The 14,630-nt window shown below is 46.3% G+C and overlaps 2 protein-coding genes across 2 annotated transcripts; both read left to right on the top strand.

Moving 5' to 3' along the window:
• Positions 1 to 1,946: 1,946 nt before the first annotated feature.
• Positions 1,947 to 13,011, top strand: LOC147248143 (neuronal acetylcholine receptor subunit alpha-10-like). Its single transcript, XM_086179255.1, has 6 exons — positions 1,947 to 2,228; positions 6,092 to 6,237; positions 6,346 to 6,500; positions 6,922 to 7,168; positions 7,242 to 7,527; positions 11,268 to 13,011. The coding sequence occupies exons 1-6, from the start codon at positions 2,180 to 2,182 to the stop codon at positions 12,011 to 12,013; spliced, it is 1,629 nt and encodes a 542-aa protein (XP_086035381.1). The 5' UTR covers positions 1,947 to 2,179; the 3' UTR covers positions 12,014 to 13,011.
• Positions 7,877 to 11,243, top strand: LOC147248144 (E3 ubiquitin-protein ligase TRIM39-like). Its single transcript, XM_086179252.1, has 2 exons — positions 7,877 to 8,219; positions 8,534 to 11,243. The coding sequence occupies exon 2, from the start codon at positions 8,543 to 8,545 to the stop codon at positions 10,202 to 10,204; it is 1,662 nt and encodes a 553-aa protein (XP_086035378.1). The 5' UTR covers positions 7,877 to 8,219; positions 8,534 to 8,542; the 3' UTR covers positions 10,205 to 11,243.
• Positions 13,012 to 14,630: the final 1,619 nt, after the last annotated feature.

The following is a 14,630-nucleotide window of genomic DNA, read 5'->3' as shown; positions in this document are numbered from 1 at the left end:
GCGCTCAGCATGTTTGAAGTGCGGCTGAAAGCTTGTGGAGGTCCAGTAGTGACCTCACATCACCGTCTGCGTGCCTGCTCGCTCTCATGGGCCCACATCAGCCTGGTGGCCGTTGCATTTTGAAGGGGGTCCTGCTCCTTCATTTAGTCCTGAACTTGAACAGAGCAACAGCACAGTGACGGGCAAATGAGGAGACCAACTTCATGTCTCATGTCAGCTTGTCAGCTTTCTTTGATGATCCTTTAGATTTACGTCTCCAAATTTGACACCAACATTGCTGGCTATCTTGTTTGATTTGTGACCCAGACGGTGAACCAGAAGAAAGCTTGTGACCAGCTGTGACCAGCTGTGACCAGCTGTGACCAGCGTACCGCCACCTACTGCTCATACTTCAGTGAATAAACTGGTTCTGTCCTGTTCACGTCTCCTGGAACAATGACAGAGGTCCAATTAAAGGACCTAATGGAGCTGTAACCACAGCAATGAAAGCAACTGAGCATCAGAACAACTCAAACATCTATTCCCTGCAGACTAAGGTGACCTGGTGGCTTTGACAGATTACCGAGAGGACACCAGCGAGCGTTAGCAGGCGAGCTAACAGCTTCAGCTTCTGTTCTCTTCGTAAAAAGTTGCTGAGCTTAGCAGACCTGATGCACGTCAACTGTCAGTCCACTCTACATGAAATGTCACTAACTTCATAGCTAACTTTGTCGTCATGGTAACGTTTGGTAAAAGAGAACAAAACGGAATTTTTTTTTTAAAGTCATGGAATCGTTGGAAGCAGGAGGTGAAGTCGGATCTCGTGCGGGGGGGGGGGGGGGGGGTCGAGTGTTTGGTGGATTTTTTGGGGGTTTTTACGGTCATCAGCTGTCATAATAGACCAGTGTTGTAGTTTTGGACGTTTATGACAGATTCTGTTGCGTTTACCTTCCGCCACAAAAGAGTTCAAGACTGCTGCAAGTCTTCAGTTTTGATGAACTGGAAACTCTTTCTGCTTTGCGCTCAGGCTGCAGTTTTAAGCTCCCGGTGTTGCAAGTACCTGTGAAAGTAATTAAAGTAGTTTCTGACTGTATTTATATTTCATGACCCTGAAAACATGCAGGGGGGGGAGGTGCTGGTTGATGGGGGAGTTAAGTTTTTGTCACCTGATGTGTTCAAGGTACAAGAAGCTTTTGGTTCCTGTTACAAAGGAATCAGACAAATGGTCGTAGCCGTCCGTTAATTATTAACCCACTGAACGTCTCATCTCATTGAAGCAGACGAGACGTTCACTGTCACGCTGCTTCTCGAGAGATTAAACATCATTTTAAAGTTTCACTCGAGTAGAAACTCAAAACTCTTTGTCTTTTGTTTTGTTTTTTTCCTCTCATTCATTTGCTTTTAAGGAAGCCCTGAAACGTAGGTTCAAGTTAAAAAAAAATAATCTTCTTCTGGTCTTTATGGCTTCAAAACCAAACTTTGTTTTGAGGGGTTTTGTTTTTGTTTTTGTTTTTTTTACAGGCAGAGGAAATTAAAGACCCAAGAAAAAGGTTTTGGAACCTGCTTTTCCAGAAGCATTTTTAAAAATGATTAATTCATGAAACCTTTTTTCCAACAAAAAAACATACATACATACATCACAACCTTTTGCAGACCATTCGAATGGATCACGAGGAAGTTTTACCCAAACTCTTTTTCTTTTTGTTTGCCATCTTGGCCTCCGTAGGTTTTACATTTGTCCATGTTTTAACTTCTTCAGGATGTTTTTCTGTATGTTCAATGTCAAACGTGTTGCACCAGAACACGCCTGAATCAAGTCCATTTAAATCACTTTGTTTTTGTTCCAACCTGCATTCCAAAGGCTAAATGTGTTCAGTTGACACGATGATAGCAAAGACAAAGAAGAGCAGCAGCAAAGCCTCACATTAGAAAATCAGAGAACGCCCGAAATAATCAGACCAGGTATTTTTCAGTTAACCAAACACACAATGCTGTAAAAGTGGCTCAATGCGGCTCAGCGGCTCCTGCTGCAGCCTGTGTGGCACTGCTGACCCCCCATACCTCAGCCTCCACTGCACCACAGCACACACACCAGCTCTCCCTCAGTGTGTTTTACCTTCTCAGCTCGTCAGTCGCTCACCGGTCATCACCGCTCCGATTGATTGATATTCACAGGATCAATAACAATTATCGGAGCAGCATGAAGCCCCGCGGCGGATCAATCGTGTCTCTTCTCATCTTCCTTCCAGGTAAAATTCTGCTACTTTTAGGAGAACAAACATAAATTGAGATTAAACGAGTGATGATACTTTTTCTTTCAGATAGAGTCAGATGACATCATAAAAGCACATGTTCATATTTATGTAAAATTTACCTTCGTCTTATTTGAAAAAAAACTCAGGTAAAGATTAGCATGAAATGATTGACAGCTGAAAGCAATGAAGGTGATGTTTACTGTTAATTTGAAAATTCCATTTAGTTAAATGCATTCATTCATCTGTCTTGACAATGCCTCTTTTTTGATTTTTCAGTTTTTTGTTTCTCCACTGCAGAAATCTTTGATTTCAGGAAAATGAACCTGAAAATGAAATGTTTACCCACAAATTTATTTTGGATTTTAAATGCGTTTTTTGTTGTTCTAAACTGTCTCTTGACAGTCACAATAATAACGCAGCATTTTCTTGAGATGTCTAACTAGTATGCAGATGAGTTCACTGATAATTGAATCGATCTATTGAAGTCTCGCCTATTAAAACATACGAGCTGGAATCCAAGCGGGTCCAGCAACAGAGCCTGTGAAGGTCTTGATTTATCTCAGTGGCTCCTTCCCAGAACGTTCCAGGACACTGCAACTTTCTCAGAATGTTCCCGAACAATTATTTTTTCTTTCCCGTCAGCATTTGCTCTTGTTTTAAAAAGAGGAATTACCATCCGTCACTTTCATCAAAAACACCAAAAACCTCAGACGCGCTGGAACCTGTGGAGAGAAAAAAAATACGCGTCTTTGGTGGCAACAAGATAAGATTGTGGGAACAAGTGATCATCTTGTGACCAAAAAAATCGATTCTTTGCTCTCGTTGGGGTCACAAGATGTGGTTGTAATTTGACAGACTTCAAGGGAACATTCGGGATTGTCTGGGTTCTAGTTCTCTAAACCACATACACTCCCGTGTTCTGTGCGGTATCTGTCCTGGAAACTTTAGCGGCCCACTGAGATGTCAGGGGTTCTCTTCTAGCCCCTGCAGATCCTGAGTGACCAACCAACCAAGAACGTTTGCGATTCAGGTAACACCACAGAACTTAAACAATCCTGAAGGGGATGATCTCATGGAGAACCATGGGGACCTTTTACCTGCAGTCCAAAAGTTCTCCGTTGTGCTGCTATTTGGCTGTATAGAAACCGAATTAAAAAATGTGATGTTCTGATCCCATGAGACCCAAACCACCGACGTAGGAACGTTGTGTTTTGTGTTCTATCAGCACTTTAATAACCAAAAGAGGGTGTTTCAGCAACATCTCCAGTGTTCTGTAAAGGTTGGTTTGTCAGCTCTAGAGCCTCAACTCCTGCGTGGGATTTCACCGCAAAGACGATAAATCTCAGCCTGCAGCTTTTATCTGGGCCCGTCTGTCTTCATTGTTTTCATGTATTCATCGAGGCCTTCGGGATTCATTGTGCCTCGCAGCGATAAGCAGAGAAGAATAAATAAAACGAGCTGGAGGTCACAGAAGAAGAGTGGACGATGCTTGGAGAGCCACTCTCATGCTTTTATTGTGAAGGAATGGGCAGATCTGGATTCAAATTAAAAGCTCAACTGTCTGTTTAATTCACGATAAAACTTTGAAGAAAGAGATGGAATTCTTCTGAAATTTCAAGGAAATGGAGATTTTTCTCTTTTTTGTACACTTTGTTTAAATCAAGGGCAAAACAAAAGCAAAATGTAAATTTAAATGTGCTCGAGGTCCCAAAAGAGGTTTTAAATACAGCCATGAAAAATGCTCCAGTAACTCCAGGGGTTCTTGAGGTCCCTCGGGGTTCTCCACACGTGATCATCTTGTCCTCCGAAGTACTTCTGGGACATCTTTAAAGACTACGGAACCTTTTTAAAACTTAAACCACCCATATCACATCGACAGCCTCTTCGATCACACGTGCAGACCCCTGAAGGACTTCAGAATTGTGTAAAATTACTAGAACCAATTGAACATCTACCGAAATCACCGTAAGACCAGGAGGAGGTTCTAGAGGTTGGGTTCTAATACTCTACGTCTGTAATGGCGTCATATTTGGTGGCATTCTGGCTTTTCATCAGAACTTTGGCTGGGACTCGTGAAAACAGCGGGTCATCCCGGAGGTGTTTGTGCTCCAGGGGTCGCGTCAGACGTTCTGTTGTCTCTGCTTTGACAGGAAACCTGAAATAATCCTGTTCCTGCTCGTCGTAAGAGCTGAGAGGACGAACAGCAGAGGTTTGCCGTCGGTCATTTGTCTGACAGATTCACTTCCTCATTTCCATGTTTGTACATGATGTTAAACCCCCCCGAGTTGGACCATGGAGACGCATCATATTATCTGAAGGTCGTTCCACTGCTGCGTGCTGGTGTTCTTCCTTTTATGTGCAAAACACGTTGTTAAACCTCGGGGTGTGGTTTTATTTGTTGGTAATGTTTCAAACCTCTGAGCTGCAAACAGAAGCGTGTTGGGTCTGAATTTTCTTCTGAAAACCCTGCTAGTTCAACCACAGCTCCAAACCACTGAGGGTGAATGTCTCAGGGTCACCACGTTACCGCCCCCACCATTCGCCACTGCTTTGTCTCTATGTATTTTTTAAACTGTAGAACTTCCTTCGTATTCCTATGCGGGTTGGGTGCTGTATCCCTCCGCAGCAGCACCTTCTGATTCTGATCAGCTGAAGAAACTTTAATGGTGCTGACACCACAGAAACAGACGCCGACTCTCGTGGGAACGTGAACTCGTGGGACTCTCGCCATGCAGGTTGTGTTTTTGGTGGCGTCTGTTTGTCAGCCAGTTTACACAAAAACTACGAGTTGATTTTCATCAAACTTCTTGTAGGGGCAGAGCCTGGGCCTAGTTAGAGGACATAACATCGTTGGGTCATTGAGTCATAGCGCCACCTGGTGGTAATGGGAAATTACAGGTTCTTTTGCCCACTTTCTTTCACCGCTCTCTCACTCTACAGAAGACACACACACACACACATACACTACGTGGCTCTGCTGATCACTGCTGGCACTGAGTTGGGACACAGGCACCAAAGAACCAGGAGCCAAACTTTCACCGCGGGGACGTCGGTGCTCTCTGGGAGAGTTCTAGTATTTCACCTCTCATCAATATTGTTAATTAAGATGTGACTAGTTTGCAACAGACGCTCGATGTTTGAAATTTGCTCTCACAGCCAAGTGTCTGCGCCTCGTTTGTTGATGCATTCACATCTGAGCGACTGGTAGCTTTGTTAGCAGAGTCTCTAGCGCCACCTATGACCTTCATCATTATCATCATCATAATTGGAGGTCAGAGGGTTTGGAAGGATTATCAGCCTGCAGACTTTTACTGATTAATGTGTCAGACCTGATTTTACTCGGGGTTAATTGAACTGGGAAATGTGGTTTGTGTGTGTGTGTGTGTGTGTGTGTGTGTGTGTGTGTGTGTGTGTGTGTGTGTGTGTGTGTACACTCAAACGTGCATGCTTGCGCGTTTGAGTGTACACACACGATACTGAAAAGTAGAGAACTTACATTACTATTTATTAATACAATGAGTTTGACATATAATGACGATAATATCCAGTAGAATCTTGTTAACAATTGAATGTTAAGATTTGGAGGGTTTTTTGAGGTGAAAAAACTATGAATACTTGTCAGTATCAAAGATGGCTGCCACATCCGCCTGTAGTAAATCAGTAAATTAGACTTCATCATCACCGTCATTTGGTGGTGCCTGATACTGTTGATGTGCTAGCAGTAGATAAGACGCTATGACATCCATAGTCAGGGGTTCCTAGAAGTAGACAAACATTTTCTAATGAAGTGAGGGACACACAACACACACACACGCGCGCGCGCGCGCACACACTTTAACTGAGTCTCCCTCCTGCAGTATGCCTGGCTGCTCACGGTCGCTACGCCCAGAAGCTGCTGACTGACTTATTCTCCAACTACACCAACGCCTTGCGTCCGGTGGAGGACACGGACCACATCATCAATGTCACGCTGCAGATCACTCTCTCACAGATCATCGATATGGTAACGGCACCCTGACACCTGATCTAGACGGCCATGTTGTGTGGTTGTTTTTGTTTGGTTTGTTTTTTTTTGTAGGGAGGGCGCTGATGACTGTGTTTCTTTCACCAGGATGAGAGGAACCAGATCTTGACCACCTACCTGTGGGTCCGCCAGGTGTGGATGGACGCCTATCTCACCTGGAAGAAGGAGGACTACGACGGCCTGGACACCATCCGGATACCCAGCAGCTATGTATGGAGGCCCGACATCGTCCTGTATAACAGGTGAGAGAGAAGGTCAAGGTCTTCACCAGGGTTCCGGTTCAGAGCCTGAAGACTAGGACATGGTTTTGTTATGGTCTTTGCACAACTTCCACTTTGGGTTTCTGCAACTGACATGAAGGCTTCTTGTGTTTCCCCCCGATGACCTTTAATGACCTCCACAACCTCTGAAGGCTCCTGTCGACCCTTGTTAGCGACCCACATTCCCTCTTCACAGTTCACGATTTCAAGTGGTAGAACACATTAAACATTAAAATATCGTGAGCTTGTGACGGCGCTTCTTCAAAGCATTTAACCAAAAACCCGTTGACTCGGGACGAGGGAACTAAGCCTTCCTGGGTTATGGGACTCATTCCTGCTTCACTTGTTTTATCATCCCTTTTCAATGGGGTTCTTCTCTTTGCCTACACTCTCCTCATCACAGTGCTGACGACGAGTTCTCCAGCTCCATGGAGACTAACGTGGTTCTCCGAAATGATGGGCAGGTTATGTGGGACCAGCCCGCCATCACCAAGAGCTCCTGCTCCGTGGATGTGGCCTTCTTCCCCTTCGACGTGCAGCAGTGTCACCTCACCTTCGGCTCCTGGACTCACAACGGCAACCAGATGGACCTGTTCAATGCCCTGGATAGTGCTGACCTGGCTGACTTCGTCCCCAATGTGGAGTGGGAGGTGAGTGGTCTCCTTGTTCATGTGTTAACCAGGCATCAGCCCAAATGTTCACAACCCCTTCTTTGTTCTGCAGGTTCTGGGCATGCCCGCCAAGAAGAACGTCATCCTGTACGGCTGCTGCTCGGACCCATACCCAGACATCACCTTCACCCTGCACCTGAAGAGGCGCGCATCCTTCTACATCTTCAACCTCCTCATCCCCTGCATGATGATCTCCTTTCTGGCTCCACTGGGCTTCTACCTGCCGGCTGACTCGGGCGAGAAGGTTTCTCTGGGTGTCACGGTGCTGTTGGCCCTCACCGTGTTCCAGCTGCTCGTAGCGGAGAGCATGCCGCCCTCTGAGAGCGTCCCGCTGATAGGTGACAAGATTTATGAGCCTTCGTCAGCTGTTAACTAAATATCAGTATTGCAATATGTGGCATCACCTGGAATATGTTATCAATACACTGGCACCGGAACTCCAGCACAGTTCTGTAGCGCTTCATATAGAACCCTTTCCACATTTTCAGTATCATTTATCTTTGATCAAACTGTGTGACGGGTGGACGCTCAAAGGTGCCAGTGTGGCGGTGATGTCATCATAGCCATGTTATTTCAGTCCCTGAACAACTAGTAGGACTGCTTCTGATGACTCAGCGGGACAGGAATCATATCAGGAAGACACCCACATTCACGAGGACATCCTATATGTCTGCCACCGCTGCCTGAGGTTGTGGTTCTCAGTCGCTTCCTGCTGATGGAGTTTCTGTGCTGCTGGGGCTGTTATTGATCACCACTGCGCAAAAAAAAAAAAGAGAACAGAAAATGATCCAGATTCCATTTATTCTGTGCCAAACATTTGCCACCGTACCTGAAAAAGAATGCATGGGAAGTTTCTGTTCGAGGCCAGCAGAACTGGAAAGACCAGGAAGGAGTCGCATTCAGGAAATTCAACTGATGTTTGTCATAGAGACCGTAGAGCGAGAGCAGTAGCGATTTTCTCCCCCAAAAAAAGAGTTCAGCGGGACCTTCTTCTTCTTCTTCATCTTCTTCTTCTTCTCCTCCAAAACTGGTGAGTACAGCTGGTGAATGAAGCTCACTCGTTCCATGGCTGAATGTAAAAGCCCTTCAATCAGATGTTTCTGTAGATGCAGAGTTTGATCTGAGAAATATGGGGATAGGTTACTGTGTAACGTCTGAACCACAGCGCTTATTAAAAGAGTAAAACTTGTATAGAACTCAGTGATGATCACCCAGCTTGGTTCTGGAAGTGAGAATTCTATTAATATTCCTCATGGAGGATGTAGTGTTGCCTAAGAAGAGTTGTCCAGGTCTGTAGGTTCCTGGATATCTGATACTTAAACTTGACTTCACTGTCATTCACAGCATGCTGACATGGCTCAAGCCAGCAGCCTGAGTGAAGAGCAGTTTTGGTGTCCCATCTGTCTGGATGTCTTCACTGATCCAGTCGCCACACCATGCGGACACAACTTCTGCAAGACTTGCATCACAACTCTCTGGGACGTCAACATGCTGTCTCAGTGTCCCGTGTGTAAAGAGGTGTTCTTCAGTAGACCGACGCTGCAAGTCAACACTCTGATTTCTCAGATGGTCGCTCAGGTCAAACACTCGGCTCAACCGACCTCCCGCGCAGAGGAACAAGCTGACAGTCATGGGGACATTTTCTGCGATGTCTGCAGGGAAACCAGAGCCTCCAAGTCCTGCCTGGTGTGTCTGACATCCTACTGTCTGACCCACCTGGAGCCGCACCTGACTGCCGCAGGCCTGAAATCTCACCAGCTGGTCAAGCCTGTGGGAAACCTTCACAGGCGATTGTGTATGAAGCACGAGAGGCCACTGGAGCTCTTCTGCAAGGAGGACCAGATATGCATCTGCATGCTCTGCGTGGTTTTAAACCACAGGTCACATGATGCTGTTCCTCTGAAAAATGAATATGATGAAAAAAAGGCAGAGCTGGAAAAGATGGATGCCAAAGCTCAGCAGATGATCCAGGACAGACGCGAGAAGATTCAGGAACTCAAACGCTCCATGGCGCTCAGCAGTGAGGGAGCGAACAGAGAGGAAGCAGACGGTGTTCGGGTCTTAAAGGCCCTGAGGAAGTTCATCGATAGAAGCCTGGATGATCTCACGGGGCTGATCCAAGAGAAGCAGAGGCCGACCGAGAAACTGGTTCAAAGCTTTATCTCAGAGCTGGAACAAGAAATCTCTGAGCTGATGGACAGAAGCTCTCAGCTGGAGCGGCTCTCCCGGTCTGAAGACCACCTCCAACTCCTGCAAAGCTTCCCATTGCTGAACGCCACACCTCCCACCAAAGACTGGACCACGGTCAGCATCCGTCTGCCCACATACGAGGGCACGGTCATGAGGGTGGTGAGTGAGCTGGAGAAGATCCTCAGTAACGAGATGAAGAATCTGTTTGAGCAGGACCTGAAGAGAGTCCAGCAGTACACAGTGGGCGTGACTCTTGACCCCGATACGGCGAACCCATGGCTCGTCGTGTCAGATGATGGTAAACGCGTGAACTTTGGTGCTGTGAGTCAGAATCTCCCAGATAACCCAAGGAGATTCACTTTTTATGCCAGTGTCTTGGGGAAGCAGAGTTTCACTTCAGGACGTTTTTATTACGAAGTTCAAGTCAAAGGCAAGACCAAGTGGGACGTGGGAGTGGTCAGGGAGTCCGTCAACAGGAAGAAACAGATCATCATGAACCCTCAGAACGGTTACTGGACTATTTCTCTGAGGAACAGAAATGAGTACAAAGCCCTCGCCGATCCTCGGGTCCGTCTTTCCCTGAAGTCTCAGCCTCAGAGGGTGGGCGTGTTTGTGGATCACGAAGGGGGCGTGGTCTCGTTCTACGACGTTGAAACTGCAGCTCTTCTTTACATGTTTACCGGCTGCTCGTTCACAGAGAAACTCTACCCGTTCTTCAACCCCTGTAATGCGGATGGGAAAAACTCTGTCCCTCTGATCGTCTGTTCGGTCCAGAACGTCAAGTTTGACTTGAGGCGCATATACGACAGAAACCTGATCAAATAGCTGCCTCCTTCCCGAGGGCTGAGAGAACTCCACTGGATGTTCCAGCCAATATGTGAACCATCTTGCTGTGAGGGACCAGTGCTACACTGGACCGGAGCGCTGTCACGGGTGATATTTACAATCTGAAATCCTGTCGAATGAAAGGAACAGTGATGGATTATTGGGCAGGAAATACGCAAAACCCAGTGCTTGTAGCAGTAGCTAGCAGTAGCTAGCAGTAGCCCCATTTGAGACCAGCATGAAAACTTCCCTGGAAGCGCTGTTGTGACATTGAATTCAAGATGTGTGGTCCTGGGTCTTGATTAAATCCTGGTGTGCATGTTCTCTGTCATATTAAAGATCAAGAACTGGTTTAAATCTGTCACGATGACTGTGGTTTCTTTGAGGATCGGATTCTATTTTTACCAAAGTCTTGTGCAGGGGTTCTCCAACTCTGGCCGCACGGGCGCTCCCTCAAGCGGTACACGGAGGAACCCCAGATATCTTTTTTCTTTTTTAAGTGAAAGGAGTCACAAACACTTAAAAACAAAGAATGCTTCAGTAAATACTTCTTAGTGAACAAACGTAAACAGAGTTTTAATTCCGTGACTCTCTGAAGCAGCCCGGGTCCACCAGCAGCTCGGGAGCAGGTGACCCATCGTAGATCCCAACGCTGGCGGTGGAGGGCGAGTTGATCCTTGTTGTGATCAGCCTGAAATCACCGTGGTGGAGACGGTGATGGCGCCCGAGCTCCCGGACCAGGAACTCTCCTGCTCCTGTGTTGTGTGTGTGTGCTGAGTGTGTGCTGAGTGTGTATTGAGTGTGTACTGCTGTTAAAGTTGACTTCAGCAGAGGTTCCAGCTGTCTGCTGATGTCACATATTTCTCAATCATGCTGAATCAGAGCACTAATATCAGACACAATTACATATTTTCAAATATTGATTATATATTCGTATATGATACATCTGTTGTATATTTTCAAATACTCAGAGCTGCAAGGGAGTGTAGTTCAATACTAAACCTGCATTTGTGTGTATGGCTTTTTGAATCATAGATGCTTTGTCCTTTTCCCTGCTCAACAGGAAAGTACTACATCGCTACCATGACGATGGTCACAGCGTCAACAGCTCTCACCATCTTCATCATGAACATCCACCACTGCGGCCCGGAGGCCCGTCCTGTGCCAGAGTGGGCGGAGCGCTGGATCCTCAACTATCTGGCCCGCATCTGTTTTGTCTATGAGGTCGGTGAGAACTGTCTGAGCGTGACCTCCTCCAGGAAGCAGCCCCTGTCTCAGGATGAGTCTGAAGCCCCACTGGCCGATGGCGGCAGCCCAAAAGGAACTAACTGGGACGTGAACGGGCAGGCGTGGGGCGGAAGGGGGGAGGAGGGCAAGGCAGGGAAGGCTCAGAAGCTGGGGGCGGATTTCACAAACAAGACGGACCGGAAGGAGGACCTGTTTGTGACCATCGACCACTCCGAGGAGGAGGGAGCTGCTGGAGGCGGAGAGGGGCAGGCAAAGGAGTCGAAGAGCACTGGTGGAGGAAGAGGAGGAGGAGGAGAGTTTGTGGAGGAGAAGAAAGGCGTCGGAGGTGAAGGAGGCGAGAGCAAGAGGGTGATTGTGGTCAGAGCCCAGTGTGTTTGCCAGCACCAGGGCCTTGGCAGGAACGTTGAGTACATTGCCAACTCGTACCAGGACCAACGAGCTGCACAGCTGCGCATCGGGGAATGGAGGAAGGTCGCCAAGGTCATGGACCGCTTCTTCATGTGGCTCTTCTTCATCATGGTCTTCTTCATGAGCATTCTCATCCTGGGAAAAGCCATCTGATGGCTTTGAAGAATCAAGCCCAGTAAAGATTATCTGGTTCCATCAAAGCTCAGTGACGGTTTTGGTGGTCGTTGGAGGCTGGTTTAAAGGGTCAGTCTGTCATTTGTGTACTGCACGCTAGCTCACCATTAAATTACCGTTCCTGATATCTTTTCCAAATTTGAGTTCTATCACAGCCTGTATATCAAGATGGACGACACTCTCCACTTCCTCTTAAAATACGGGACTGTGCCGTGCCGGTGTCCTCGCCGCAGCGATGGGCGGACGGAGTCGAGATCGGAGCCGATCATTTCACTGCAGTTTGAAACAGACAATCAAGCTCGTTCGGCTTCATTCTTATGAGCTCACGATGTCCAAAGTTTTTGTCTCTACGTGGTAACGGCGTATTCAGCTCAGTAAACCACTAACACTTTGATTTGGGCTCAAATCTCAGCTTGCACAGGTTTTACAGCTTCTCCATAGAGGACTTACACGAAGATTTATTCATTTTGTGAAGTTCCCACTCATTTCACATCATCTGGTTTCCCTATAGAGTGAATACAGGCAGAATCTCAAGAAAAGGCATAAAAATGTGGGCTTTTTTTTTTTAACCTCAACACCTTTCCACAAACTGTGTGTTCACTGTTGATACACAAATATGGAAATATTACTATATAACATAATTAGGGTTAAAGACTAGAGAGTATGCAGATGTGTTAGCAGACATCAGACATCAGCAGGTTGTGTGTACCATCTCTCCACAGCAGTCACAACAGCGGTAGGTGACACGCAGAAGCTTCAAATGCATAAACAGACGCACAAAAGGTCAGTAAAAGTGGTTGTAACACACAATGACATTTTAAAATGAGAGAGAATTTCACTTTTTTGCAAGGTTTGTAATTTTCACTGTGTCAAACAGAAAATGCCAAATGAGTGTAGCTGTGTCTTGTACTTCCTGTTTGTGTGGTGGTTTCGTCACGTGATGCGATGTTGATGTCATGAAATTCATTAAAAAAATTTCCTCTTGTAAAAACGCATAGTTTTTTTCCTACTTCAAGCATTTTGCATCATTGTTATTGCTTATTGTTGTTGGCTCAGTAACTAAAGGAATCAAAAACCTCAGGTATGGGCTGATTTAGCTGCGGTCTGGTGTGTGAGCAGCAGAGGGCGCTGCTGGACCACTTCTGAAGCGTCAGGACGCCTCGCCTCGCCTCGCCTCGCCTGGAGCTGATGGGTCGAGATCAGCAGTCAGAAGAAACACAGTAACGTATCATTTCATGGAAGAAAAACATCCCTCAGCAATTTCTCAGTACATTAAATGTTGTGTTATTATATCTGTACATGTAGAATTAGAAGTGGTGCATTCCGCATCAACAGATGTAAAATAAGAGTTTCGGGGACACATTCAAGGATATGCTGGTATTTCTTTTAGATCTAATTGAAAACCTCAACATGAATTTAAGCCCTATTTTCACAGCATTTGGGTCTAAATGATGAATATGAATATAAACACAAACACACCCTACTTCTATCTTTTTCTACCTTCCTGATTCATGATGTATCACAAACCCCCTTAACCTGAACCACAACTAAAAGACAGAGCCCAGCCTACGTCTGACCTGAACCCAAAAACAAAAATCTTCCCAAAAGAAGGAAATTCATCATCAAATTGCTCTACAGAGACCCAGAATGACGAGCAACAGATCCAGAAATGAAAGTGAGAAATTTGGAAGAAATGAATGATTTTGGTCTCACTTTAGAGGAAAAAACCCAAACCTTTGTCCCCGACAGTCAGAGTCGGTGACAGTGCTACTTTCACTGACTCGTAGAGGCTTGAACGGACAGGAAATGGAGGTTTTTCTTCCTGCCAAAAGCAGGTGCCTGCAGATGACAACAGCTGGGAAAGAGCAGGGACACACGATGAAGCCACAGCACCCAGACTGACTCATTTCTATCACAGTGGGAGCACGAGTACAAATACCAGGAAGTTCTACGGCTGAAATGTTAGAACCAAAAGAAAGAAGTGTCTAACGGTGAATGCGATGTGGTGAAAACATCACACGTACAGCGTTGATGGTGTATGAATACGAGCCTCCATGGCAAATACTTTGTTGGGTTGGGAGGGTGTGTGTTTTTGGTGACTTCAACCTCCCTCCACCTCTGTATTTACTGAGCTTTGGACTGTACCATTTTAAAAGTTTGTTAGTTTCTCCGTGGTTTGATCTTGCTGGTGCTGTATCAGCTTCACTCATGTGGCGCAGGACACATTCGATAATCAACAAAAAAGGAAATCTCAACTTCTGCCAGCCGTTATTAGGCCCTGTCAGCTGATACACCTGATCTAATGAGACAGGGAAACCCTGGATGGCAGCACCCTGGCCCCCAGCAGCACCGTAAAGAACCAGGAGTTCTCTTTGACCAGGATCTGTCCTTGAACTCCCACATTAAGTAAATCTCCAGGACGCCTTCTTTCATTTATGTATCATCGCTAAGATCAGACACATCCTGTCTCTAAGATGCAGAAAAACTAGTCCCTGCTTTTGTCACTTCCAGGCTGGATTACTGCACCTCCCTCCTACCAGGCTGGACTAATAAGTCCCTAAAGACTCTCCAGCTGGTCCAGAACGCTGCTGCCACG

Source organism: Aulostomus chinensis, chromosome 15 (assembly GCF_037954235.1).
Source record: "Aulostomus chinensis isolate RoL2024-O1b breed Wild chromosome 15, RoL_Achi_v1.0, whole genome shotgun sequence".
NCBI lineage: Eukaryota > Metazoa > Chordata > Actinopteri > Syngnathiformes > Aulostomidae > Aulostomus > Aulostomus chinensis.
This window is presented reverse-complemented; position numbering and strand designations above follow the sequence as displayed.

What these genes read in the sequence shown, in the direction of transcription:
- LOC147248143 (XM_086179255.1), top strand. Translation starts at nt 2,180, where the DNA reads ATGAAGCCCCGCGGCGGATCAATCGTGTCTCTTCTCATCTTCCTTCCA. An exon ending in TCTCACAGATCATCGATATG is followed by an intron (nt 6,238 to 6,345) that starts GTAACGGCACCC and finishes TTCTTTCACCAG; the next exon opens with GATGAGAGGAACCAGATCTT. An exon ending in GACATCGTCCTGTATAACAG is followed by an intron (nt 6,501 to 6,921) that starts GTGAGAGAGAAG and finishes TCCTCATCACAG; the next exon opens with TGCTGACGACGAGTTCTCCA.
- LOC147248144 (XM_086179252.1), top strand. Translation starts at nt 8,543, where the DNA reads ATGGCTCAAGCCAGCAGCCTGAGTGAAGAGCAGTTTTGGTGTCCCATC.